This window comes from Lethenteron reissneri, chromosome 46 (genome assembly GCF_015708825.2).
Source record: "Lethenteron reissneri isolate LAM-NWPU_2019-01 chromosome 46, ASM1570882v1, whole genome shotgun sequence".
NCBI lineage: Eukaryota > Metazoa > Chordata > Hyperoartia > Petromyzontiformes > Petromyzontidae > Lethenteron > Lethenteron reissneri.
This window is the reverse complement of record NC_083824.1, coordinates 12,411,558-12,438,044: the sequence shown is the minus strand read 5'-3', so window position 1 is coordinate 12,438,044 and position 26,487 is coordinate 12,411,558. Positions and strand designations below refer to the sequence as shown.

At 56.3% G+C, this 26,487-nt stretch overlaps 2 protein-coding genes across 5 annotated transcripts in view; one reads left to right on the top strand and one right to left on the bottom strand.

The window, feature by feature from the left end:
• LOC133354288 (inositol hexakisphosphate and diphosphoinositol-pentakisphosphate kinase 2-like) overlaps positions 1-13,330 on the bottom strand; it is a 29,087-nt gene extending 15,757 nt beyond the window's left edge. For all 3 annotated transcript variants that reach the window (XM_061571022.1, XM_061571024.1, XM_061571023.1), the window contains exons 1-14: positions 13,198-13,330; positions 10,307-10,421; positions 9,881-10,076; positions 9,353-9,443; positions 8,822-8,907; positions 7,726-7,880; positions 6,980-7,081; positions 5,968-6,129; positions 3,746-3,867; positions 3,121-3,222; positions 2,050-2,136; positions 1,522-1,597; positions 935-1,044; positions 414-499 (exon numbers count right to left, since the gene is read on the bottom strand). In XM_061571022.1, coding sequence (XP_061427006.1) covers positions 414-499; positions 935-1,044; positions 1,522-1,597; positions 2,050-2,136; positions 3,121-3,222; positions 3,746-3,867; positions 5,968-6,129; positions 6,980-7,081; positions 7,726-7,880; positions 8,822-8,907; positions 9,353-9,443; positions 9,881-10,076; positions 10,307-10,414 — 1,483 coding nt within the window. In that variant the 5' untranslated portion in view covers positions 10,415-10,421; positions 13,198-13,330. The remainder of the gene's footprint in view (positions 1-413; positions 500-934; positions 1,045-1,521; positions 1,598-2,049; positions 2,137-3,120; positions 3,223-3,745; positions 3,868-5,967; positions 6,130-6,979; positions 7,082-7,725; positions 7,881-8,821; positions 8,908-9,352; positions 9,444-9,880; positions 10,077-10,306; positions 10,422-13,197) is intronic.
• Positions 13,331-13,618: 288 nt separating this feature from the next.
• LOC133354196 (dolichol-phosphate mannosyltransferase subunit 3-like) lies at positions 13,619-17,242 on the top strand. Of its 2 annotated transcripts, none has more exons than XM_061570845.1 (2): positions 13,619-13,767; positions 16,126-17,191. In XM_061570845.1, exon 2 carries the CDS (start codon positions 16,172-16,174, stop codon positions 16,442-16,444), a length of 273 nt encoding a protein of 90 aa, XP_061426829.1. In that variant the 5' UTR covers positions 13,619-13,767; positions 16,126-16,171; the 3' UTR covers positions 16,445-17,191. The 2 variants fall into 2 exon arrangements, with proteins under 2 accessions (XP_061426829.1, XP_061426830.1); XM_061570846.1 differs by lacking the exon at positions 13,619-13,767 and adding an exon at positions 14,027-14,158 and having other exon boundaries at positions 16,150-17,242.
• The last annotated feature ends 9,245 nt before the right edge of the window (positions 17,243-26,487 follow it).

The following is a 26,487-nucleotide window of genomic DNA, read 5'->3' as shown; positions in this document are numbered from 1 at the left end:
ATCACCAATGGAGAGTTGAGAGTGTTTGATGGCACAAAACACCCAGGCAGGTGCTTTGTTTTTGTGGGGCTGATGGTAAGGCTCCACCTCTTTGTGGTACACTCCAGGTTCAGCAGCAACGGCTCCAACAGCAACGGAAGACAGAGGAGCGATGCTCACAACAGCGAGCGGAGCGCCGGGTGGCACAGCAGGCAGCACAGCTGGTGCATCTGCTCGCCATCTCATTCAGTCAACCCATCGCACCTGGGTCTGTCCTGTAACCTCTTGTCAGGAGTGAGCCTTCACGTGACGGCCTCAAAATGCACCTGGCCTGGCACAGGCGCTGTGGTAACGTCACCGCCACTTAATTACGAACGGGAAATGCAGCTGCTGCTGCTGCTGTTGTTGTGTGTTTGTAGTGCGCACGCACGCACCCTCCTCCTCGCTTGAGCGGCGATGCCGGCCCTGGGGCAGGTAGGTGAGCTGCACCTTGCGGTTGATTCCCGAGAAGTGGCCATACCTACAAAGACAAAGATCCCCCATATATCCTTAAAAGACTGTTGGGGCAAGTGCTGTTAGTGAGCACCTATGAAGGCCAGCACGGCATTCAAGGGGGTGAGTAGCCAGTACCACGCCCAGCCGCCTTTGTATCTCTAGTGGCGATGTTTACACAACGCGCTAGGTACACACGCACACATGCGCACGCACGCTCAAAAGTGAGCCCCGTCTCAAAGCCGCATTTAATTTGAGCCAGCTCCGAGCACGGTCCCGGCCCACGGTCAGGATTTCCTCGAGCCGAGCCCGAGCCAAGCCACGGCTGAGCCGCTTGCTCACGCGGTCTTTGGAAGGAAGAGAGACGCTCGACGTACTGAGCCGTGAGCGTTCAGACGGCCGAGCCAGAGCTGAGCGGCGACCAGGAACTTTACATTCGCGGCAATGGGACGCGAGGCCTCACATCTCGAGCACGGCCTTCATCTGCTCCAGCTTGGCTTTGCTCTCCTCAATCTCCGAGTCGTGGTTCTGTCCCAGCTCCTGCAGCAGCTCCCTGGCAATGTCCAGCACCTCCTGCGTGTGCGTGCGTGCCGTGCACACGCGTGCGTGCAAGAGTGAGAGGGTGAAAGAGCGGTGGCGCAGTGATTAGCGCGCTGCAAGCGAGTGGGTGAGCAAACGAGTGGGTGAATGAATGGACGAGTGAGCGATAGACCAAGTGAGTGGGCAAGCAAGTGGGTGAGCGGGTGAGCGAGTGAGCGAATGTATGGGTGAGCGAGTGAGCGGGCGAGTGAGTGAGCGAGTGGATAAGTAGGCAAGCGAGTGGGTGAATGAGTGGGTCAGCGGGTGAGTGAGTGGGTGAGCGAGTAGGTGAGCGAGTGAGCGAGCGGGCGAGTGACTGAGTGAACGAGTGTGCGAGTGAGCGAGTGGGCAAGTGGGCAGGTAGGAAGTGGGTAGGTGGGGGATAGGAGGCGGGTAGGAGGCGGGTAGGAGACGGGTAGGAGGCGGGTAGGAGGCGGGTAGGAGGCGGGTAGGAGGCGGGTAGGTGCTAACCTGGAGCTGCTTGGGCTTCTTGAGCTTGATCTTGCCGCTCGTGTAGCCCCCGTACTTGTCAAAGAGATCAAAATATCTGCAACACACACAACAACAAAGAACCCCCTATAGCCTAACAGATTCTTGGGGCAAGTGCTGCTAGCGAGCACCTATGAAGGCTGGCAAGGCACACGAGGGAGTAGGTCGCCAGCACCATGCCCGGCCATCTTTATCTTTCTTTTGGCAATGTTTACACATTGTATCAGGTACTCATTTGAGGCTGAGAAGACCTAGGGGAAGCCCGGGACCGGTTCAGATAATCATCACGAGTGGTGAAAATCAGCGGGAATCAAAGTGGATTCGTCGCGCAGTGCGCTAACCTCCACATGACCGCTCCCCATAAATAAGATATCAAATAGTCCAATGAATGTGTAGGCCCTGCACACACGTGGACACAAACACAACAAGTGGTTGTGACGTCACTGCTGTGCATTTGTGTGCGTGCGGAGGGATGAACGACCCGTGGGTTTGCTGGCCGCATCCTCTCACCTCTGGTGTCTCACTTCCATCTTCATCTTCTGCTTGGGGGTGCGGTCTCCGTGACGGATCACCGCAATCACGCAACGCAGCTCCATCCTGCGCGCATCACCCGCCATACGTTCGTGCAACAACAACAACAACCACGAGTACGACTGTGTGCGTGTGTCGTTGAGATACCTGGACGCCGTCCTATCGGCGAGCTCCTCCCCCAGGAGAGACTGCATTGGCGAGGTCATGGAGCCCACATGCCCAGATACCGCTCGCCCAAGCAGCTCCTGTTTGGCTGGATAGAGGGGGCTAAACGGGCATGGCGCGGGTTGAAGAACAGAGGGGTTGCTGCGATACAGGAGGATTTGGAGCTGAGTGGACTTGCCGATGACCGGTACCAGCGGTGTCAAGATCGGCCTCTGTGGAGGAGGCTCGTGAAGAACGCTACTGGGCAGTTGGAGGCAGTCGCCATCCAGCAACAATGGAGGGCGGAGGAGCGACGCTCACAACAACGAGCGGAGCGCTAGATGGGTAAAATGCAGCAAGCTGGCACAGTAAGGGGCACAGGTGGTACATCTGCCAGTCATCTCAATGAGTCAACCCATGGCACCTCGGTCTATTCGGTGACCTCCTGCCAGCAGCGAGCCTTCCACACTTCACGTGATGGCCTTAAAGTACAGCCTGGCACAAGCGCCATGGTGACGTCACCGCCACTTCGTGGTAGATGGCTGCCTGTTGTTGTTGTGCAAGTGTAAGTATGGGGAGCGGTCGTGTCGCGGTTAGCGCACTGCGCTGTGAACCCGACAACCCGAGTTAGATTCCCGCTCACGACCAACACCAGTGACGATAAGCTGAACTGGTGCTGGGCTTCCCCTAGGTCGACTCAGCTTTAAATTAGTACCTGGTGCGGTGTGTAAACATCAACACTGGGGAGACAAAGGCAGCAGGGCATGGTGTTGACCGCCCACCACCTCGTGTGCCATACCCGCCTTCATAGGTGCTGCTCGCTATCAGCACTTGCCCCAACGGCCTGTTGCGGCTATAGGGGGAGACCTTTTTCTGTATCTTTGTGCGAGTGAGTAGGCACCGTACATGGTGCCGGCGGTGGTGGGGACGATGGGGATGTCCTCGGCCTCCAGGGGAACCGACCACGGGATCTGGAACTGTGGGGCCAACTCCCGCATCATGAGGTTCCTGTAGACACAAAGACAAAGATCCCCCCGGTGCGGCTTACACGGGCTGCTGGGGAAAGTGCTGTTGGCGAGGAGCGCCTATGAAGGCCGGCACGGCGCACGTTCACACACCGCACCAGGTATTCATTTAGAACCGAGTCAACCTTATTGGAGACCCAGGACTGGTTCAGATAATCATCACCAGTGCTGGCCCAGAGTGGGAATCAAACTCGGGTGGCCGGGTTCGTTGGGCAGAGCACTCACCCCTGCGCCACCGCTCACCAACACACGAATACAATAACGCACAGAGACACACACACACTCACGTACAATGACAAAAAAACACACACATGTACGCACACACACTCAAGCAATAACGCTGCACTGCAACTCTCCTGTGTTGTACTATGCTACGCTATTCTGCACTGCACAATGCTTTGCTGTACTGCACTCCACTGTGTTATACTACGCTACGCTGCACCAGGATGCGCTGTACTGCACTCCGCTGTGTTGTACTATGCTATGCCGCACTGTGCCGCGCTCACCCCAGGATCTTGGCGCAGTCATCGTAGTACTTCATGGAGTTCTTGACGAAGCTGAAGCCGTTAACGTCGCACACGTACGAGTGGCCGTTTGCTCGCAGCAGGTCGAACCCGCACACTGTTTGCTGCGCGAAAAAAAACACGCGGAGAAAAGAGGGGGATGCGTGGGGACGCACAGGGGTGGGGACACACATGGGGTCACGGGGGGACACGGGGAGACACGGGGGGAAACGGGGAGATACGGGGGGACACGGGGGGATAGTTGGGATACGGGGAGACACGGGGGGAAACGGGGAGACACGGGGGGACACGGGCACAGCGCCACCGATCACACGAGGCTGGAGAGAACGATCCGACGGACTCACGAGAGAGCGGCGCGGTGACTCTCGTGCCTGGCAGCAAGAAGCAGGCCCTGGGTGTGACTCCCAACTTGGGCACCGCCTTTCTGTGTGGAGTTCATAGTTCTCCCCCTGTTCTACAGAGTGAGTGTGCGAGTGTGTGTGAGTAGGGGTTGTATGTTCTCCCCCTGTTCTACAGAGTGAGTGTGCGAGTGTGTGTGAGTAGGGGTTGTATGTTCTCCCCCTGTTCTACAGAGTGAGTGTGCGAGTGAGTGTGAGTAGGGGTTGTATGTTCTCCCCCTGTTCTACAGAGTGAGTGTGAGAGTGAGTGTGAGTAGGGGTTGTATGTTCTCCCCCTGTTCTACAGAGTGAGTGTGAGAGTGAGTGTGAGTAGGGGTTGTATGTTCTCCCCCTGTTCTACAGAGTGAGTGTGCGAGTGTGTGTGAGTAGGGGTTGTATGTTCTCCCCCTGTTCTACAGAGTGAGTGTGCGAGTGAGTGTGAGTAGGGGTTGTATGTTCTCCCCCTGTTCTACAGAGTGAGTGTGCGAGTGTGTGTGAGTAGGGGTTGTATGTTCTCCCCCTGTTCTACAGAGTGAGTGTGAGAGTGAGTGTGAGTAGGGGTTGTATGTTCTCCCCCTGTTCTACAGAGTGAGTGTGAGAGTGAGTGTGAGTAGGGGTTGTATGTTCTCCCCCTGTTCTACAGAGTGAGTGTGCGAGTGTGTGTGAGTAGGGGTTGTATGTTCTCCCCCTGTTCTACAGAGTGAGTGTGCGAGTATGTGTTTGTAGGGGTTGTATGTTCTCCCCCTGTTCTACAGAGTGAGTGTGCGAGTGAGTGTGAGTAGGGGTTGTATGTTCTCCCCCTGTTCTACAGAGTGAGTGTGCGAGTGTGTGTGAGTAGGGGTTGTATGTTCTCCCCCTGTTCTACAGAGTGAGTGTGCGAGTGAGTGTGAGTAGGGGTTGTATGTTCTCCCCCTGTTCTACAGAGTGAGTGTGAGTGTGATTAGGGGTTGTATGTTCTCCCCCTGTTCTACAGAGTGAGTGTGAGAGTGTGTGTGAGTAGGGGTTGTATGTTCTCCCCCTGTTCTACAGAGTGAGTGTGCGAGTGTGTGTGAGTAGGGGTTGTATGTTCTCCCCCGTTCCGTCTCACAGCTAAAATCCACACACACCGGTATCAGCCACAAACACCCCAATGGTGAAAACATCACCTGCAAATAAATTTCCATCGAGATCACACAAAGCAGCACCAGCAACATCGACCCCCGCTACAGCAAAAACTTGGCAGGACCCGCCACTTTGCCGAGATGTTGACTACCTTGCCTAGAATTAATGGCATACAGGAGGTCGTGGGTGCGATCCCAACCCTGACGCCTGCTGTATATTTGGAGTTTGTATGTTCTCCCCGTGGTCGCATTGGATTTGTATGCGTGTCCTCCGGTTTTTCCGAGTATGTGGCTGCTATAAATGTCAACATGAGGAGCCACGTTGTTGAGCTATCATTTGTGATAGCCAGGTCGCTTCTGAAAAAGAGCTACGTAGCTCAGTGGGCCTTCAAATAGTAACAATATCGTTTTAGTGAAAGAGTCCTCAGACTCGGCGAGGCTCCCCCAGGGTAAGCCAGCGGAATCGGAGCGACTGCGAGAAACCCAAGGTGCTGCGGCCAGGTGGGAGCGCACTCGCCGCTCAATTCCACAGGTGCGCATTGACTGCTGCCGCCCCTAGCGGAAAAATAGCAGCTCGGGCATCCAACTGCCTCAAAGTGCTCTGAGCCCGCCACTGCCCGGCAGCCTCCTTCACGAGCCTCCTCCACAGAGGTCGATCTTAGCACCGCTGGGCCGGGGAGGTGGGCAGGGGGGGGGGGCAAACAAGTGGGCGAGTCGGGGCTCGTACCTTGAAGGCGAGGCACACTTTGCGGGCGATGAGCTTCTCGCGGGCGTTGAGGATGACCGGGTAGCGCACCTCCTTGCCCTCGGCGTCGCGCTCCACCTTCCCGTCGAGCGCCGGCGACTTGCGCGCCTCCGCGTGCGCGTAGTCCGGCCCCACCGTGTACACCTGGGCCGGCACGGAGGGGGGCGCAATCGCACGCGCTCGCAACATCGTCGAAAACGGCAACCGGCGTTCGTCACGCCATGGCCGTGACGTCACGCCATGGCCGTGACGTCACTCCACCGGCCCTTGTGCCAGGCTAGGTGCACTTTGAGGCCATCACATGAAGCGTGGGAGGCTCTCCCTGCTGGCAGGTGGTCGCGGAAAAGACCCAGGTTGACTGAGATGACTGGCAGATGCATCACCCGTGCTCCTAGCTGTGCCACTTCTCTGCGTTTTAGCCATCCGGCGCTCTGCCCATTGTTGTGAGGGTCGCTCCTCTGGGAAAACGCTGCCTAGAGTTGCTGGACTGCCCAGTAGCCTCACTGTGCACCGAGCCTGCCACTGCCCAGTAGCATCATTCACGAGCTTCCTTCACAGAGGTCGATCTTGACACCACTGGTGCCAATCATCGGCAAACAGAGGCTGCCTGGGCACGTGGGCTATATCCCTCTAAAAAGACAAAGATCCCCCATGTAGCCGTTAGCCGACTCTTGGGGCAAGTGCTGTTAGCGAGCACCCTTTAAGGCCGAAACGGCACGCGAAGAAATGTGCGGTCAGCACCAGTCCCGGCTGCCATTGTCTCCTCAGTGCTGATGCTTGCACACCGCACCAGGTTCTCATTTAAGCCTGAGTCTACTTAGGGGAGGCCCAGCACCGGTTCAGATATTCGTCATTGGTGTTGGCTGTGAGCGGGAATTGAACTTGGGTCACCGGGTTCTTAGCGCAGGATACTCACCACTGCTTCTCACGCGCACACATAGACACACACGTACACACAGACACGCACGCCAAACCCACCACGAGCGCCGATTACCTTCACGTCGGTGCCATCGGTTGGCATAAACTCCTCGTACAAGTACGAGCCTGTCTTGCGCACGTTGCTCTCCGGGTAATACACGCTGCTCCGGCTGCCAATCTGCCAACACGCACAAAGATAAAGCTCTCCCCGTGCATCCCATACACGCTGTTTGGGGCAAGTGCCGTTAGCGAGCACCTATGAAAGCCTTCAAGGGTGGCCAATACCATGCCAGGCCGCCTTTGTCTCCCAAGTGGCAATGTTTGCATACCGCACCAGATACTCATTTGAGGCCGAGTCGACCTAAGGGAGACCCAGGACCGGTTCAGTTAATCGTCATTTGATGTTGGCCATGAGCGAGTTACTGGGTTCGTAGCGCAGTGCGGCGCTAACCACTACGCTACCGCTACTCACACTCAACACACGTCGCGCACACACACGCGCGCACACACACACACATGCACACATGCAGACAATTGCCGCATAGCACAGGGGTAGGAGGTGGCCTGCCCGGTCCTGGTATCACCCCGGAGAGGAGGCAATGCGTGACCAACGCGTGTGCCGGCGTTGCGGCACGGAGCGTGCGTCCGGAACCTCTCGTGGCGCTTGCCAAACTTTGCAGAATTTGGCACGGCGATGCCGGCGGCGCTCTGTTCCAACGCGCATTCTCCTGGCTCGATCACGATGGCAAAGGCGCACTTGGCAGGACCCTCTTAAACACGACGTCTTGAGACTCGGCGAGGACTCTCCCCGGGACAACTCGCCTTGCGGAAGAGGCGCTGGCTACCGCCGCCGGCCGACGTGGGGTAGTAGATGTAGACGTTGTGATCCTCGGCGCACACCGGCTTCTCCACAAACGGCTTCTGGAAGACGTCTCCGTTGATCTCCACGTGGTCCTCCCCCTCCACCAGGTCGCAGGCTGCAGCCCGGGAGGCCCGGCCGGACGGACGGACGGCGGTGGGTGGGGGGGGGGAAGAGACGGCGTTGAGGTTCAGCGAGACGTGGGACGCGGCCCTCGCCCCGCGTCGGTACGCAGCGGTCAGTGGCCCGGAGAAGAGCGCCTCGACACATGGAGACACGAGCACGGTGCCCTTCGGTGTTGTGCAGAGCACACGGCTCCAACCCCACACACTGTAAGCATCTGGCAAAGTCACCAGCAATGGTCCGAGCGATGGACGACGATACTGATGAGACACTGCATGTCGAAACCGCTCCAAGTTTTGCTTGTTGAACCAATGCTGCTGAATGTATGCACTCCTATCAGGCTGATGGGATGTGTAAAAAAGAGTTTTTTTCATGCAGAGGGACAGAGGTGGGACGGAGGCGAAATATCTGCATTGTTATTTTGTCGCTTAGATAGCAAGTAGCAAGGCAGCGGTAGATTTGGGCGACACACAAAGGTGTGCAGCGTGGCGTGTACAAAGCTCTCACTCAGCCTTGCCCAGAGCACTCGCTTAAAGAACTGATTGTGTGGCCATTTTGTCTTTCAAACCACCACTTGAAGGAGTTGAGAAAACAAGGCCGTCCCAAGCAGCAGAGACACAAAGACACGAGCGTAGACCGGTTTCATCATCTTTAGGACTCATCAGTACAGCCCAGTCATCAACGTTCACTGCTATTGCAAGCCCCCCCCCCACCCCGGGACGGCCACATTCTCTCAACTTTCTGAGTCGGCGGTTCCAAATGGCAACCCGGTCACAACGCTCAGTTCCATTGAGCTGGCGGTGTGGATAAGGCCGCGCGAGCTCCTGTCCGCCTTCGTGTGCCGCCGAACCATCGGTCCCGTTCCCGGCCCTTGGCGGTTCTGCCCTGGCGTGGGGCCTCAGGCCGCAGCGCCGCGGCCTCGCGGGGGACGCTCACCGTCAGGGTGGTCCGGGTTGCGGTTGAGGATGGCGTAGCGCGGCAACTCGATCCCCTCCGCTCGCAAGATCCGGTACACCTCCCTCCTGCGCACGGGCGCACCGCCGACGCCATCGCCACAAACACATCCAGCCGCGCACGCTCACGGCGGCCCACGCGTCCACACGCGGCTTCATTTTCAGTTTATCCAGCCGGCGGGGTTATTTCACCTGGATACCGATTGGGTGAGTTGGTACGAGTGCATTGGCGAGTTGGTGAATGAGAGGGTACGCTGGGGGGTGAGTGAGCGAGTCGGTGAGCGAGCGAGTGGGCGATAGAGTGAGTGGGTGAGAGAGTGGGTGAGAGAGTGAGTGGGTGACCAGGAGAATGAGTGGATGGGCAGGTGAGAGATTTCACCTGGATAGCGATTCTGTGAGCTGGTGTGTGATTGAGTGCATTGGCGAGTCGGCGAGTGAGAGGATAGGCGGGCGTGTGATTGAATGGGTGAGTGTTGGCGTGGGGTGGAGAGGGCCCGGCCATGCGGGCGCTCACCGGTCCTGGATGTGGTACTGCATGTTGAGGTCGTTGATGACAAAGGGCCTGCGCAGCTTGCTGTACGCGACCGCCTTGTCCAGCGGGAAGCCTGCGGGACACGCGGCCGAAGCTCCGCGTCAGCCTGGCCGAAGGGCGCCGTCCTGCTCCGGGCGCGGCGCTCACCACGCAACCGCTCGTGTGCCGTACCGGCCTTCACAGGTGCTACTCGCCGAGAGCGCACGCCCCAACACTCTGCTGAGGCTATGCGGGGGATCTTTCAGTTGGTGCGTGCGCGTGCGTGGGTGTGGGTGCGTGGGTGTGGGTGCGTGGGTGTGGGTGCGTGGGTGTGGGTGCGTGGGTGCGTGCGTGGGTGTGGGTGCGTGCGTGGGTGTGGGTGCGTGCGTGGGTGTGGGTGCGTGCGTGGGTGTGGGCGCGTGGGTGTGGGTGCGTGCGTGGGTGTGGGTGCGTGCGTGTGGGTGCGTGGGTGTGGGTGCGTGGGTGCGTGCGTGGGTGTGGGTGCGTGCGTGGGTGTGGGTGCGTGCGTACCCTTAGAGTGGAAGGAGATGAGCACGTGGCAGGGCGGCCACTCGGCGACACGCGCGTGCAGGATCGTGTCCTCGGGGAAGATGCTCACGCTCAGGTAGGGGAACATGCGCAGGCGTGCCAGGATCTCCGCCATGGGCCGCGAGTGCGACTTCTTCGCCATGGCGCAGATCCCCACCACGATGAGCCGCTCCTCACGCTGCACGCACGCACAAAGACCCCCCCGCTATAGCCCGTGACACACTGCTAGGGCAAGTGCTCCTCGCGTGTACCTATGAAGGCCGGCAAGGTGCACGAGAGGTTGGGTGGCCACCATCACGCCCAGCTGCCTTTGTCTCCCCAGTGGCGAGTCAACCTAGAGGAGGCCCAGGACCGGTTCAGATAATTGTTGCCCCACGTGTATAGTGCGACAGCGTGTGTAGCGCTCACCTCGTCGTGATCCTTGTCGCTATCGTCCGACGAGGAGTGCTCCGATCCCATTGGCCCCTCTCCATCGTCAAAGCCGCCCTCGTCCAGAGCCCCACGCCAGCCCAACATCGTCCACCTGTGTGTGTGCGTTGGACTTCTTTTGCGTCGTACATAGCCAACCGTGCTAATCGGGAGGTGCACCCGAGCCGCGCGAGGCAGCGCCACACACACACACGGTACAGGTGTGGCACAGTACAGGTGTGACACACACACACGGGACAGGTGTGACACACACACACAGTACAGGTGTGGCACAGTACAGGTGTGACACGCACACACAGTACAGGTGTGACACACACACACAGTACAGGTGTGACACACACACAGTACAGGTGTGGCACAGTACAGGTGTGCCGGACCTAACTCGGCCTCATGGCTGTCACTGATACAGACACATAGAGACAAAGATACACAACAACCGCTATTCGCCACTAAGTGGCGGTGATGTCACCAATACGCTTGTGCCAGGCTATGTGCACCTTGAGGCCACGTGAAGTGTCGAACCCCCACTGGCAGGAGGTCACGAGGTAGACCCAGATGCCATGGGTCGACTGACTGAGATGACTGGCTGATGCACCGCCTGTGCCCCCTACTGTGCCAACTTGCTGTGCTTTAGCCACACGGCGCTCCGCTCGTTGTTGTGAGCGTCGCTCCTCCGCCCTCCGCTGTTGTTGGAGGGCGACTGTCTCCAACTGCCAAGCAGCGTCCTTCACGAGCCTCCACCACAGAGGCCGATCTTACCAATCATCGGCAAGTCCACTCAGCTCCACGTCCTCCTGTACCACATCACTCCATCTCTTCTCTAGCCCGTGCCGCGCCCGTTTAGCCCCCTCGATCCGGCCGAACAAAAGCTGTTTAGGCATGCGGTGGCTGGGCATGCGGGCTACATGACCCAGCCAACGCAGCCTTGCCTGCCGGAGGAGCTCACCGATGGGACTTTGTCCAGATCTTTCAAGGATTTGTGAGCTCCTCACACAATCCAGCCTGGTTAAACCCAGGATGGATCGTAGGCAGGCCAGCCTAAATGTTTCTAACCGGCGAAGATGTTCCATTAGGGGTGTCCACGTTTCACAAGCGTAGAGAAGGGAGGGAATGACCGTGGGCGAGAAGACCTGAAGCTTCGTGCGGAGCGACAGACCAGGGAGCTTCCACACAGCGTTACGCAACCGATGAAAAGATATTGCCGCTCGACTGATTCGGAGTGAGACCTCCGCTATTAAACCGGAGCCGGTCATGAGCACACTGCCCAGGTATGGGAAACTCTCCACTCTCTCCACAACTGCCCATGATGGTACAAAATACCCAGGCCGGTGCTTCGTTTTGGTAGGGCTGATGGTAAGGCCCCACCTCTTAGTGGCACACTCCAGTTTCAGCAGCAGCGCCTCCAACTCCTCCTCTGAGTGAGTCGCAATTACCAGGTCGTCGGCATACATAACGTAGTTGACCAATAGGGAGCCATCCCTTGACCGCACCCGGGCATCGATCAGCCTCCCATTGTATCTGTACCAGGTGGAAATTCCTCCGGTACAGCTACTGAAGGTTTCACGAACTATGTGGTCGAAATAGATGTTGAATAATGTTGGAGCCAGAGGACATCCCTGTCGCACCCCAAGGTGTACAGGGAATGGCTCTGACTCCCGGCCACGTAGTTTTACCCGGGCCTGCTCACCATCATGAAGGTCCTTAATGATAGGGAGCAGCAGGTCAGGGACTCCGAAAGCACGAAGAACAACCCAGAGCCCAGGCCTACTGATGGTATCATAGGCCTTGACCAGGCCAATAAAGCAGAGATGTAGGTCTTGTTGGAATTCCCTACACCTCTGCTGTAGCAAACGGACAGAAAATATGGCATCTGCGCAGGACCGCCCTTTCCTGAAACCGCATTGGGGCTCCGCAAGCCTCTCAGCGTGCCTGGCAAGACGGTGTTGAATAATCCTTGCCAGGACCTTTCCCGGCACACTGAGGAGTGAGATGCCCCTGTCGTTGTTACAGTCTGTGCGGTCCCCCTTCTTAAAGAGGGGGACCACCAGGGCATCCTTCCAGTCCTGCGGAACCCTTCCAGTGGTCCAGACTGTTGTTATGATGTCATGTAGGGCAGTCTGTGCACAAACGCCACCGTCCCCTCAGCACAGTGACACAGACACACAGACACAGTGACACAGAGACACAGTGACACAGACACACAGAGACAAAGACACACAGTAACACAGACACACAGTGACACAGAGACACAGACACACAGTGACACAGTGACACAGACACACAGTGACACAGACACACAGTGACACAGTGACACAGACACACAGTGACACAGAGACACAGACACACAGTGACACAGTGACACAGACACACAGTGACACAGACACAGTGACACAGTGACACAGACACACAGTAACACAGGCACACACATAGACAAATATCCCCGTATAGCTTTGACAGACTTTTTGGGCAAGTGCTGGTCGCGTGTAGCAGGCCGCTGGCGTGGCACACGCGGTGGGTGGGTGGCCAGCAACCACGCCCGGCCGCCTTTGTATCTCCACTGCTAATGTTTAAACACCGCACGAGGTTCTAAATTAAGGCCGAGTCGACCTAGGGGAGGCCCAGGACCGGTTCAGATGTTCGCCACCGATATGGGCCGTGAGATAACCACCACGTCAGCGCTGCCCGGGGGGGGGGGGGCCCTGTGCAAGACCCCCTCTGTGCAGGCAACCCAACGCCTGCACACAGAGACCCCTCGCACGCACAGGGGACCCCTCTCACGCACAGGGGACCCAAGTTGGCGGGGACTGCAGAGGCCCCTCTGCGCTGCAGTGCCCGCACCCCCGGGGGGGTGGGGTGGGTGGGGTGGGTACCTCGATCCGTGGAACCGCTGCCAAGCGGCACGGGGCTCCGCGGGACGCGGCGCCGGGACGTGGAAGGCGCCGCCAGCGAGCAGAAGCGGCCGCGGCGTGACGTCACAAATATGTATTTGGTCTCGACGGATGACGTCGGCCACGCGGTTTTCATAAACGGTCGATGACGTCACGCGTAACGTTCGCCGAACACGCGCGGGAAAAACTGCGGCGTGACGTCACGCCGCTCGTGCAACGTCCGCGGAGATGTAAACACGACGCGATGACGTCGTCGAACGTTCGGTTGGTGGAGAGGCGGGGGAGGTTGATGACGATTGCGATGACGCCATCGTAAAAACAAAGCCCGTCGCGCTGCCCTGGTGACGTCATCGCGAGCCAGGGTTTGACGAGCGGGACGATGACGTCATCGTCATAAACAACGGAGCGCGCCGCGTGACGTCACCCCGGGGCCTCGTTTCGTCGGCCGCGACTGCGGAAGCGGGAGACGGAGGCGGCGGCGGCCCCCCCACGCAATCCTCCTCCTCGCTCCAAGCGCTTCGGGCTCTTCACAGTCAGGCGCCAGGGCTCCAGGTAATCCACGCTGCAGGGCTCCGGGCTGCACGTAATCTACATTCTCGGGCTCCACGTAATCTACATTCTCGGGCTCCACGTAGTCAGGATCCAGGGTACTCTTAGGTTTTTTCGGGAAAGTCACGTAGGTGAAAGATAAATAATAAATAAAATAATAAATCACGACGTTTCGGAGGCAACACAAGTCTCCGTCATCAGGTGGGACCGTCACAGCTAAATTTACTGTCTCAAGAGGATCCAGGGTCAAGGTGCCAGGTCTCTTGGTACTCAGGGTTCCACGTATTCGCGTTTCAGGGCTCCAGAGTTGAGGAATGCAGATTGCATAGAGTCGGCTTGCAGGACAACAAGTTGTCAGGATTCAGCCTCCTGGTCCCAGGTTCTAGGGCTTCAGGTGACAGGGCTCCGGGTCCCCCATGTGCTGAGGGTGTTGGGATCGAGGGACTGTGTTCAGGGGTTGCAATCCAAGAATCCAAAGATCCAGGTTCCTGTGATCCAGGGCCCAGAGATCCAGGTTCCTGTGATCCAGGGCCTAGAGATCCAGGTTCCTGTGATCCAGGGCCCAGAGAGCCATGTTCCTGTGATCCAGGGCCCAGAGAGCCATGTTCCTGTGATCCAGGGCCCAGAGATCCTTGTTCCTGTGATCCAGGGCCCAGAGAGCCTTGTTCCTGTGATCCAGGGCCCAGAGATCCTTGTTCCTGTGATCCAGGGCTCAGAGATCCTTGTTCCTGTGATCCAGGGCTCAGAGATCCAGGTTCCTGTGATCCAGGGCCCAGAGATCCTTGTTCCTGTGATCCAGGGCTCAGAGATCCAGGTTCCTGTGATCCAGGGCCCAGAGATCCAGGTTCCTGTGATCCAGGGCTCAGAGATCCAGGTTCCTGTGATCCAGGGCTCAGAGATCCAGGTCCCTGTGATCCAGGGCCCAGAGATCCATGTTCCTGTGATACAGGGCTCAGAGATCCTTGTTCCTGTGATCCAAGGCCCAGAGATCCATGTTCCTGTGATCCAGGGCTCAGAGATCCTTGTTCCTGTGATCCAGGGCTCAGAGATCCAGGTTCCTGTGATCCAGGGCTCAGAGATCCTTGTTCCTGTCATCCAGGGCCCAGAGATCCTTGTTCCTATGATCCAGGGCTCAGAGATCCAGGTTCCTGTGATCCAGGGCTCAGAGATCCTTGTTCCTGTGATCCAGAGCCCAGAGATCCAGGTTCCTGTGATCCAGGGCCCAGAGATCCATGTTCCTGTGATCCAGGGCTCAGAGATCCTTGTTCCTGTGATCCAGGGCCCAGAGATCCAGGTTCCTGTGATCCAGGGCTCAGAGATCCTTGTTCCTGTCATCCAGGGCCCAGAGATCCTTGTTCCTATGATCCAGGGCTCAGAGATCCAGGTTCCTGTGATCCAGGGCTCAGAGATCCTTGTTCCTGTGATCCAGAGCCCAGAGATCCAGGTTCCTGTGATCCAGGGCCCAGAGATCCATGTTCCTGTGATCCAGGGCTCAGAGATCCTTGTTCCTGTGATCCAGGGCCCAGAGATCCAGGTTCCTGTGATCCAGGGCTCAGAGATCCATGTTCCAGGGATTCGCAGTCTCGGGATGCGAGTTTGATGGATTCAGGATCCGGGTATCGTCGGGATTGGGGTTTTAGGAACTCAAAATTCCTGGGGTTGAGTTTCCAGGATGCCAAAGCAGCCACATCTGTCCCTTCAAACAACAAACGAGATTTGACACATCCCACATCAGCCACACGTCCTTGTGGGCGAGCGTGCATTGCCTCGGCGACACTGGAGGAGGGCTGATGGGTGATAATGAGCATCTTGATGGCCATGCTTACGACGACGATGATTGACGATGCTGACGTTGATAGCGTTGCGCATAATGTGGATGATAAAGATGCTGCTGATGATGCTGATTTTACTTATTTTTACATTTAAAGAGGGCTATTAGTTCAAGGCGCTCTATGACATCGGTTTTAAAAGCAGTTACAAAAATCGAATGCTTTAGATGGCAAGAGCAGTGGCAAGGGCCGAGGAAGGAGTGACCGTAACAAGAAGAGGGCACGTGGGGTCACGGACGGGCTGTAGGGGAGGGACGGAGGGGAGGGAATGGGCTATAGAGAAGAGGGGAGGCTAAGGAGGGGGACTGCTTCATGTACAGGGGCAGTGCTGAGTCGACGTGCAGTGTTGAATCTATGGTGCAGTGCTGAGTGAGTATATGGTGATTGATGGTAATGCTTTTGTTGACGATGATGGTGATCATTCTCACGCTCGGCGTGCTGACGATGCTGCCTGTTCTGCTCACTCTCGCTGATGCTGCTGTCCACGCCACCTCCACTGTCCCCCGTGCCCTCCTCCCGTGTCCTCCGGCAGGCCCTCCCGCAGGCCCTCCGGCAGGCCCTTTGGCACGCAGGCCGCCATGACCCGCCTGTCCCGCTTTGCGCTGCGCGCGGCCTCCCTACTCGGCCTTTGGGCAGCTCTGCTGGTGGCGGGGCCGGCGCTGCCCGCGCCCGTGCGGGCCGTCCTGGTGCCCCTGCCGGCCTACGCGCTGGTGCTGCTCGGCTGCTACTCGCTGGCGTCCGTGGGGATCGGCTTGGCAACGTTCGGCGACTGCCCCGACGCGGCCAAGGAGCTGGCGACGCAGATCGGGGAAGCGCGCCGGGACCTCGCCTCCAAGGGCTTCTCCCCCTAGGGGTGAGGTGGGGGGGGAGGGAGGAGGCCCCCCATAACCCACTACGTCTTTGCGAGAGCCCGCCGAGCCGCAGTGGTGTTCGATGTCGGATGGCGCGGGTAGTGGACGCTGTCTGGAATATTGACTCTTTACGTGAATGATGGAAAAGAAACCTGTCGCTGGAGGTACTGGTGTAAGAGAGACATTGGTGTAAGAGCTATGCTGGTGTAAATTTCCAAGTGTATTTTTTAAAGCAAAATATACCCCAAGAGACCACGGTCAGTCTCATTTGCAAGAGTGACCTGGGTCACCAATAGCAAAAGTAAAAACGTAAACTTAAGTGCTGTACAACTATTAAACAAATAGGATTCAGATCAAAATAAGAAAATAGCAGAGCAGAGATTACCGCATTGAAGTTACATTGGACACGGTGCACAAACATCAACCGGTATTGAATAAAATAAACTTGCAAAAAATGTTTGCTCGGACAAATTATTCAGAGATATTAAGTTACAGACATTGAAGTGGATTCAGGGTAATACACCAGTAGAGTAACAGACCGGTGGAATGCGGACACCCCGTGATGGACACCCCGTCACTTACACCCCGTGACGTACACCCCGTGACGCACACCCCGTCACGGACACCCCGTGTGACGGACACCCCGTGACGTACACCCCGTGACGCACACCCCGTCACGGACACCCCGTGTGACGGACACCCCGTGACGCACACCCCGTGACGCACACCCCGTGACGGACACCCCGTTACTTACACCCCGTGACGCACACCCCGTGACGGACACCCTGTCACAGACACCCCGTGACGGACACCCCGTTACTTACACCCCGTCACTTACACCCCGTGACGCACACCCCGTGACGGACACCCTGTCACAGACACCCCGTGACGGACACCCCGTTACTTACACCCCGTCACTTACACCCCGTGACGCACACCCCGTGACGGACACCCCGTGTGACGGACACCCCGTGTGACGGACACCCCGTGACGCACACCCCATGACGGACACCCCGTGACGGACACCCCGTGACGGACACCCCGTGACGGACACCCCGTGTTATGGACACCCCGTGACGGACACGCCGTGACGGACACCCCGTCACTTACACCCCGTAACGGACACCCCGTGTGACGTACACCCCGTGACGGACACCCCGTATGATGTACCCCCCCTGACGGACACCCCGTGACGGACACCCCGTGATGGACACCCCGTGATGGACACCCCGTGACGGACACCCCGTGTGATGGACACCCCGTGATGGACACCCCGTGATGGACACCCCGTGACGGACACCCCATGACAAGACACCAGCGTGACGGAGACACTGAAACAGGCATCGACGAGATTGGAGACGGGAATGATCGTGGTGACATGGCGCTCAGGTAGCGTTTTTGCAGAGATTCGCAAATTAAAACTGACAGGCTGCCCTGGTAAATACTGCCGTGTGTATCGTACAATACTACTGTGCGGCGCCGTCTGCTTTGCCCACAGTTGACGTTAACGGTCCCGTGACACCACTTGCAAGAGCAGGAGGCCATTGCGTGCCAGCATCAAGCTCCATATCTCAGAATCTACAAATGTATTTAGGAGGAGGAATCCCATGGTTCTCCTTTTCACAGATGTCCAGGAGCGGCACGGGGGTCAGCGAGTTACATCACCAAACAATACAAAAGACGATATGAATGCAAGTTGCAAACAAATATAAAGTATAGAAGTAAAAATTGAAAAAGTACATAAATTCCTGCCGATTTTTCAACAACAAATGCAACCTTGGGACAAGGCAGCAAAGTAACAAGAGTCCCAGACCACAGCAAGACAACAACGACAACAGCCTCGGAGCACACTAGGACAACAACACAGTCTGGCATATCTGAATCATTACCGCAAATTGTTTAATTGGGGGAAAAAAACATAGCAATCACCCCCCACTGCAAGAACGCGTCACGGGAGTTTCCGTATACAAGTCTGCTGAGCGTGCGAGCGGAATCGTTCGACTCCTACGATGGCAGTAGCAATGTGGTGTTGATGTTCTCGATGCCAATGTGGAGGTGCTGCTGCTGTTGCTGGCCACAACGAGAGGGCTTCAACAGAGAGAGAGAGGTCGCGTCGTGTCGCTGTTCCTCCGCTGCAGAAGCGCCGGCTGCAGTGGCGTTTACTCTGCGGCCAACATAGTAATAATAATAATTACAACGGTGACACCGGCGTGATGGAGATGGTGGTGGCGGCATATTGGAAATAGTGATATGCTATAAATGAACGATGCTCCCTGTATGAAATAAAAGTTGCGTCGAGTGTTGTGGGCTCAGGTTTGTGAACTCGCCCCAGGCGGGGAAGTGGTGCACGTTGGATGTCGCGCAAACTCCACGTGGTTTTGCGTTCAGCCACAAGCGGCTCCGTGAAGGCTCGGAGCGATGAGTGTACACCGTCGCCTGTCTGGAGTAGTCTGCAGTGTCTATGAAACCAGGTGTGTCGTCCCACAAGATCCTGTGGCTGGTGGGATGTATAACAGAAAAGTTTGATGTGGAGAGACACCTTAAGGAAGCAATTTACTTATTAATTTAATATCCTCCACAGCGACGCACGTGATTATGTTGTGTTGTGCACTATGCAGTGTCGTGCTGAACGAAGACCCAACGTTGATTCAAGCAAGGCTGACTGCTTATGAGGCACTGAATATTAAAACCACTTGCAGGGTATAGCACTCTACGAGTTGCAAAACGCTACTAAAACGCTCCACTCCCAAAAGAAACGCAGTGCGGCTGATGGGATGTGTGTGGATCGGTGGTGTAGTTGGTTATTGCGCTGCATAACGAACCCGGCGACCCAAGTTCGATTCCCGCTCACGGCCAACACGAATCTCTGGGCCTCACCTAGGTCGACTCAGCCTCAAATAAGTACCAGCCTCGAATGAGTGCCTCGTACACAAATGAGTAGCTTGTAGTCATTTGTGCGGCGTTTAAACATCGCGATATGGCGAGCGGTCCTGGCACATCTCCGAGCGTGTGCCCTGTCGGCCTCCATCGGCTGCTGGCTAACAGCGCCTGCCGCCCAAGTCAGGACGACACGGGGGTCTTTGAGTCACAAAAATAATACAGACGTCAGTGCCGGACTACCCTAGTCGCACAAGTAGCTACACATGCAGCAGCTACGGACCCGCACTTTCAAGGGCCCCCGCGCTAAATGCTTTAAATATCTCAATTCCGGTTCAGTGATTCTGCACTTGCTCTATTGCTATAGTACTATACTGCCTTCAACTTTTATGAACGACTGGGTGTTTAAGGTGAGCGATTTGTCGTATTATCTGGCCGTATAGCAAATGAAAAAATAAAATTACTTTAATATGCAAGTTAAAATTGTGTTTTAATATAAAGTTTTTTTTTTAATTTAAGGCCCCTCTTTAACACATGCTACAGGCCTCGCACTAGCTTGATCCGGCACTGAAACGCGTGTACAATTGTTGCGCGGAATCGAGGAGAGGGGGGGGGGCGAATTTGGTCGGCTCGCTGCAGACAACGCGCAGCGAGAGCGTCTGGACCAAGTTGATTCAGCGGCCAGAGGCGAGACGCAGCAGCAGCAGCAGCCGCAGCAGCAGCAGCAGCCGCAGGGCGCCGGGTGGCGCGGCACGGGCACGGGTTGGGGTTGGGTGGGTCAATAACGGGGGAGGCAGCCCCGCCCCACCCCCCCCGAGGGTGGGGGGTGCTGTGCAGTGAACGGGCATCCCCCATCCGTGTCTCACCCCCCCCAGCCCCCCCTGTCTCACCCCCCCCCCAGCCCCCCGTGTCTCACCCCCCCCCAGCCCCCCGTGTCTCACCACCAGAACCCCCCCGCGTCTCGCTCCCATCCGTGTCTCGCCAAGACTCCAAGACCGACGCTGACAAAGTGCGGGGGACTCGGTTTATGGCCGAGTCGACCTAGCAGGAGGACGAGGAGGACCAAAAAAACCCGCCTCACAGTACCACTCGCCACTGATGCGAGCCGTGACACGCGCACAGAGACACTCCCACAGGGAAAACCCCAACACGTACCCCTGAATAACAAGATGAATCAGATACACCATGCGTCTCCTTCCGGCACGTGTCCCTCCACCTACACAACCCAAGGTCTGTTTGACACATCCCATCAGCCGCACGGCTTTCCCGCAGAGCAGGTGTCGGCAGCATTGGTTCAACACAAGCGGCACTCGAGGCCAGTTTCGACGTTTAGTGTCTCATCAGCAGAGTCGGACTCGCTTGATAACCAATTCCGGATGATGGGATGTGTTACAAAAAAAGTATTAACACCGATATGTGTACGTGGAGGAGGCTGATTGGTTAGTTTTCTGGCTTACACGGTGCCTGTAACAAACTCACACCACGCACAGTGCACAACCACTACACACCACGCACACTCACTACACACCACGCACACTCACTACACACCACACACAGTGCACACTCACTACACACCACACACAGTACACACTCACTACACACCACACACAGTGCACACCACGCACACTCACTACACACCACGCACAGTGCACACTCACTACACACCACGCACAGTGCACACTCACTACACACCACGCACACTCACTACACACCACACACCATGCACACTCACTACACACCACGCACAGTGCACACTCACTACACACCACACACAGTGCACACTCACTACACACCACGCGCAGTGCACATTCACTACACACCACACACCATGCACACTCACTACACACCACACACAGTGCACACTCACTACACACCACACACCATGCACACTCACTACACACCACACACCATGCACACTCACTACACACCACACACCATGCACACTCACTACACACCACGCGCAGTGCACACTCACTACACACCACACACACTCACTACACACCACACACACTCACTACACACCACGCACAGTGCACACTCACTACACACCACGCACAGTACACACTCACTACACACCACGCACACTCACTACACACCACACACTCACTACACACCACACACAGTGCACACTCACTACACACCACGCACAGTGCACACTCACTACACACCACGCACAGTACACACTCACTACACACCACGCACACTCACTACACACCACACACACTCACTACACACCACACACCATGCACACTCACTACACACCACGCACAGTGCACACTCACTACACACCACACACAGTGCACACTCACTACACACCACACACACTCACTACACACCACACACCATGCACACTCACTACACACCACGCACAGTGCACACTCACTACACACCACGCGCAGTGCACACTCACTACACACCACGCACACTCACTACACACCACACACCATGCACACTCACTACACACCACGCGCAGTGCACACTCACTACACACCACGCGCAGTGCACACTCACTACACACCACAAACAGTGCACACTCACTACACACCACGCACAGTGCACACTCACTACACACCACACACAGTGCACACTCACTACACACCACGCACACTCACTACACACCACACACACTCACTACACACCACGCACAGTACACACTCACTACAGACCACGCACAGTGCACACTCACTACACACCACGCACAGTGCACACCACGCACACTCGCTACACCCCACGCACAGTGCACACCACGCACACTCGCTACACACCACGCACAGTGCACACCACGCACACTCGCTACACACCACGCACAGTGCACACTCACTACACACCACGCACAGTACACACTCACTACACACCACGCACACTCACTACACACCACACACACTCACTACACACCACGCAGAGTGCACACTCACTACACACCACGCGCAGTGCACACTCACTACACACCACACACACTCACTACACACCACGCACACTCACTACACACCACACACACTCACTACACACCACGCACAGTGCACACTCACTACACACCACGCACAGTGCACACTCACTACAGACCACGCACAGTGCACACTCACTACACACCACGCACAGTACACACTCACTACACACCACGCACAGTGCACACTCACTACACACCACGCACAGTACACACTCACTACACACCACGCACACTCACTACACACCACACACACTCACTACACACCACGCAGTGCACACTCACTACACACCACGCACAGTGCACACTAACTACACACCACGCACAGTACACACTCACTACACACCACGCACACTCACTACACACCACACACACTCACTACACACCACGCACAGTGCACACTCACTACACACCACGCACAGTGCACACTCACTACACACCACGCACACTCACTACACACCACACACACTCACTACACACCACACACACTCACTACACACCACACACCATGCACACTCACTACACACCACGCACAGTGCACACTCACTACACACCACACACAGTGCACACTCACTACACACCACGCGCAGTGCACATTCACTACACACCACACACAGTGCACACTCACTACACACCACACACAGTGCACACTCACTACACACCACACACCATGCACACTCACTACACACCACACACCATGCACACTCACTACACACCACGCGCAGTGCACACTCACTACACACCACACACAGTGCACACTCACTACACACCACACACCATACACACTCACTACACACCACACACCATGCACACTCACTACACACCACGCACAGTGCACACTCACTACACACCACGCACAGTACACACTCACTACACACCACGCACACTCACTACACACCACACACACTCACTACACACCACACACAGTGCACACTCACTACACACCACGCACAGTGCACACTCACTACACACCACGCACAGTACACACTCACTACACACCACGCACACTCACTACACACCACACACACTCACTACACACCACACACAGTGCACACTCACTACACACCACACACACTCACTACACACCACACACCATGCACACTCACTACACACCACGCACAGTGCACACTCACTACACACCACACACAGTGCACACTCACTACACACCACACACAGTGCACACTCACTACACACCATGCACAGTGCACACTCACTACACACCACACACAGTGCACACTCACTACACACCACGCACACTCACTACACACCACGCACACTCACTACACACCACGCACAGTGCACACTCACTACACACCACACACAGTGCACACTCACTACACACCACGCACAGTGCACACTCACTACACACCACACACAGTGCACACTCACTACACACCACGCACACTCACTACACACCACACACACTCACTACACACCACACACAGTGCACACTCACTACAAACCACACACAGTGCACACTCACTACACACCACGCACAGTGCACACTCACTACACACCACGCACAGTGCACACTCACTACACACCACACACAGTGCACACTCACTACACACCACACACACTCACTACACACCACACACCATGCACACTCACTACACACCACGCACAGTGCACACTCACTACACACCACACACAGTGCACACTCACTACACACCACGCGCAGTGCACACTCACTACACACCACACACACTCACTACACACCACGCACACTCACTACACACCACACACCATGCACACTCACTACACACCACGCACAGTGCACACTCACTACACACCACACACAGTGCACACTCACTACACACCACGCGCAGTGCACACTCACTACACACCACACACACTCACTACACACCACACACACTCACTACACACCACACACACTCACTACACACCACACACCATGCACACTCACTACACACCACGCACAGTGCACACTCACTACACACCACACACAGTGCACACTCACTACACACCACGCACACTCACTACACACCACACACACTCACTACACACCACACACCATGCACACTCACTACACACCACGCACAGTGCACACTCACTACACACCACGCACACTCACTACACACCACGCACACTCACTACACACCACGCACACTCACTACACACCACGCACACTCACTACACACCACACACACTACACACCACACACACTCACTACACACCACACGCACTACACACCACACACACTACACACCACACACCATGCACACTCACTACACACCACGCACAGTGCACACTCACTACACACCACACACACTACACACCACACACTACACACCACACACCATGCACACTCACTACACACCACACACACTCCACACCGCACACCATGCACACTCACTACACACCACGCACAGTGCACACTCACTACACACTCACTACACACTCACTACACACCACGCACAACGCACAGAGACAAAGAGCCCCGTATCACACAGATTGTGGCCACCCATGCCCGCTCGCCCGCCTTTGTCTCCCAAGTGGCGATGTTTACACCCCGCACTGACACAAACTGACACACACTACACACACTACACACACTGCACACACTACACACACTGCACACACTGCACACACTACACACACTACACACACTGCACACACTACACACACTGCACACACTGCACACACTACACAAACTGACACAAACTGACACACACTGCACACACTACACACACTGCACACACTGCACACACTACACACACTGCACACGTAACGTACCGACACGCTCACCTATCTACACAGACTGTTGATGAAGGTGGTGTTAGTGAGCACCTATTAAGACCGCGCCTATGAGGGGTGGGGCGCTTAGCACCACGGCCGTGCAATACACATACACAATACACACAGACGCATACAAAGCAAAGATAAAGGTCCAATCCTATAATTACCCCATGTAGCATTTCACAGGCTGCGTGTGGGGCGTGGTTCTGACCACATTACCCCTGATGCCATGTGCAGTGACGGCCTTAATAGGTGCTCGCTAACCATACTCGTCACAACAATCTCAACGCTCATACACATTGAGACGGAGACAAACACATCCCCAGTATAGCCTGAGCAGGCCATTTGGGCAAGTGTTGTTCGCGTGTACCGATGAAGGCTGGTACGGCACACTCAGGGAGTGGATGGCTAGCACCACGCCCGGCCGCCTTTGTCTCCCTAGTGGAAATGTTCACATCGCACCAGGTACTAATTTGAGGCTGAGTATACTTAGGGGAGACCCAGGATCGGTTCAAATATTCGCCACTATTAATTTTGTCGTGAACGGGAATCGAACTTAGCTCGCCGGGTTCGGAGTGCAGCACGCGAACCACGACACTACCGCTCCCCAACACTCACCCACATTGACAAAGCCCGCACACGCAATGTATGCACTGTGTGTGTGTATCACAAGATACGCACTGTATACACAATACACACACATTCAAACAAAGATTCCCACCATACCTGTACAGTTGAGGCTTTCACAGACACACAATACACCCACATGCCAACAACATACACCGACACAAAAAGACAAAGATCTCTCGTGTAGCCTTCAACAGACCTTTGGGGCAAGTGCTGTTAGCGAGCACCATTGCTGATGTTTACACACCGCACCAGGTACTTATTTAAGGCTGAGTTGACCTAAGGGAGGCCCATGACCGGTCCAAATATTCGCCACTGATATTGGTCGTGAGCGGGAATTGGTGCGCTAACCACTGCGCCGCCGCTCCCCTCTAGACACAAACACAGCAGAGGCCGCTCGCCCCTAATTGGCGGTGACGTCACCACGGCGCTTGTGCCAGGCTAGGTGCACTTTGAGGCCTCATGAAGTGTAGAAGGCTCGATGGGAGGTCACGGGACAGACCCACTTGATTGAGATGACTGACAGACGCATCACCTGTGCTCCCCACTGTGCCACCTGGCTGCGTTTAGCCGCCCGGCGCTCCGCTTATGATTGTGAGGATCGCTCCTCTGCCTTTCGTTGTCCTTTGAAGGCGACTGCCTCCAACTGCCCAGCAGCGTCCTTCACGAGCCTCCTCCATAGAGGCCGATCCTGACACCGCTGGTACCGGTCATCGGAAAATCCACTCAACTTTAGATCATTTGGCATCACATCAGCCGAATACTCATTACACACAAAGTGCTCGCCACAAATGAACCACGATAACTTGCTGATCTCGTCAAGGAGCATAAACCA

Coding starts and splice junctions, on each gene's coding strand:
- LOC133354196 (XM_061570846.1), top strand. CDS start 16,172: ATGACCCGCCTGTCCCGCTTTGCGCTGCGCGCGGCCTCCCTACTCGGC.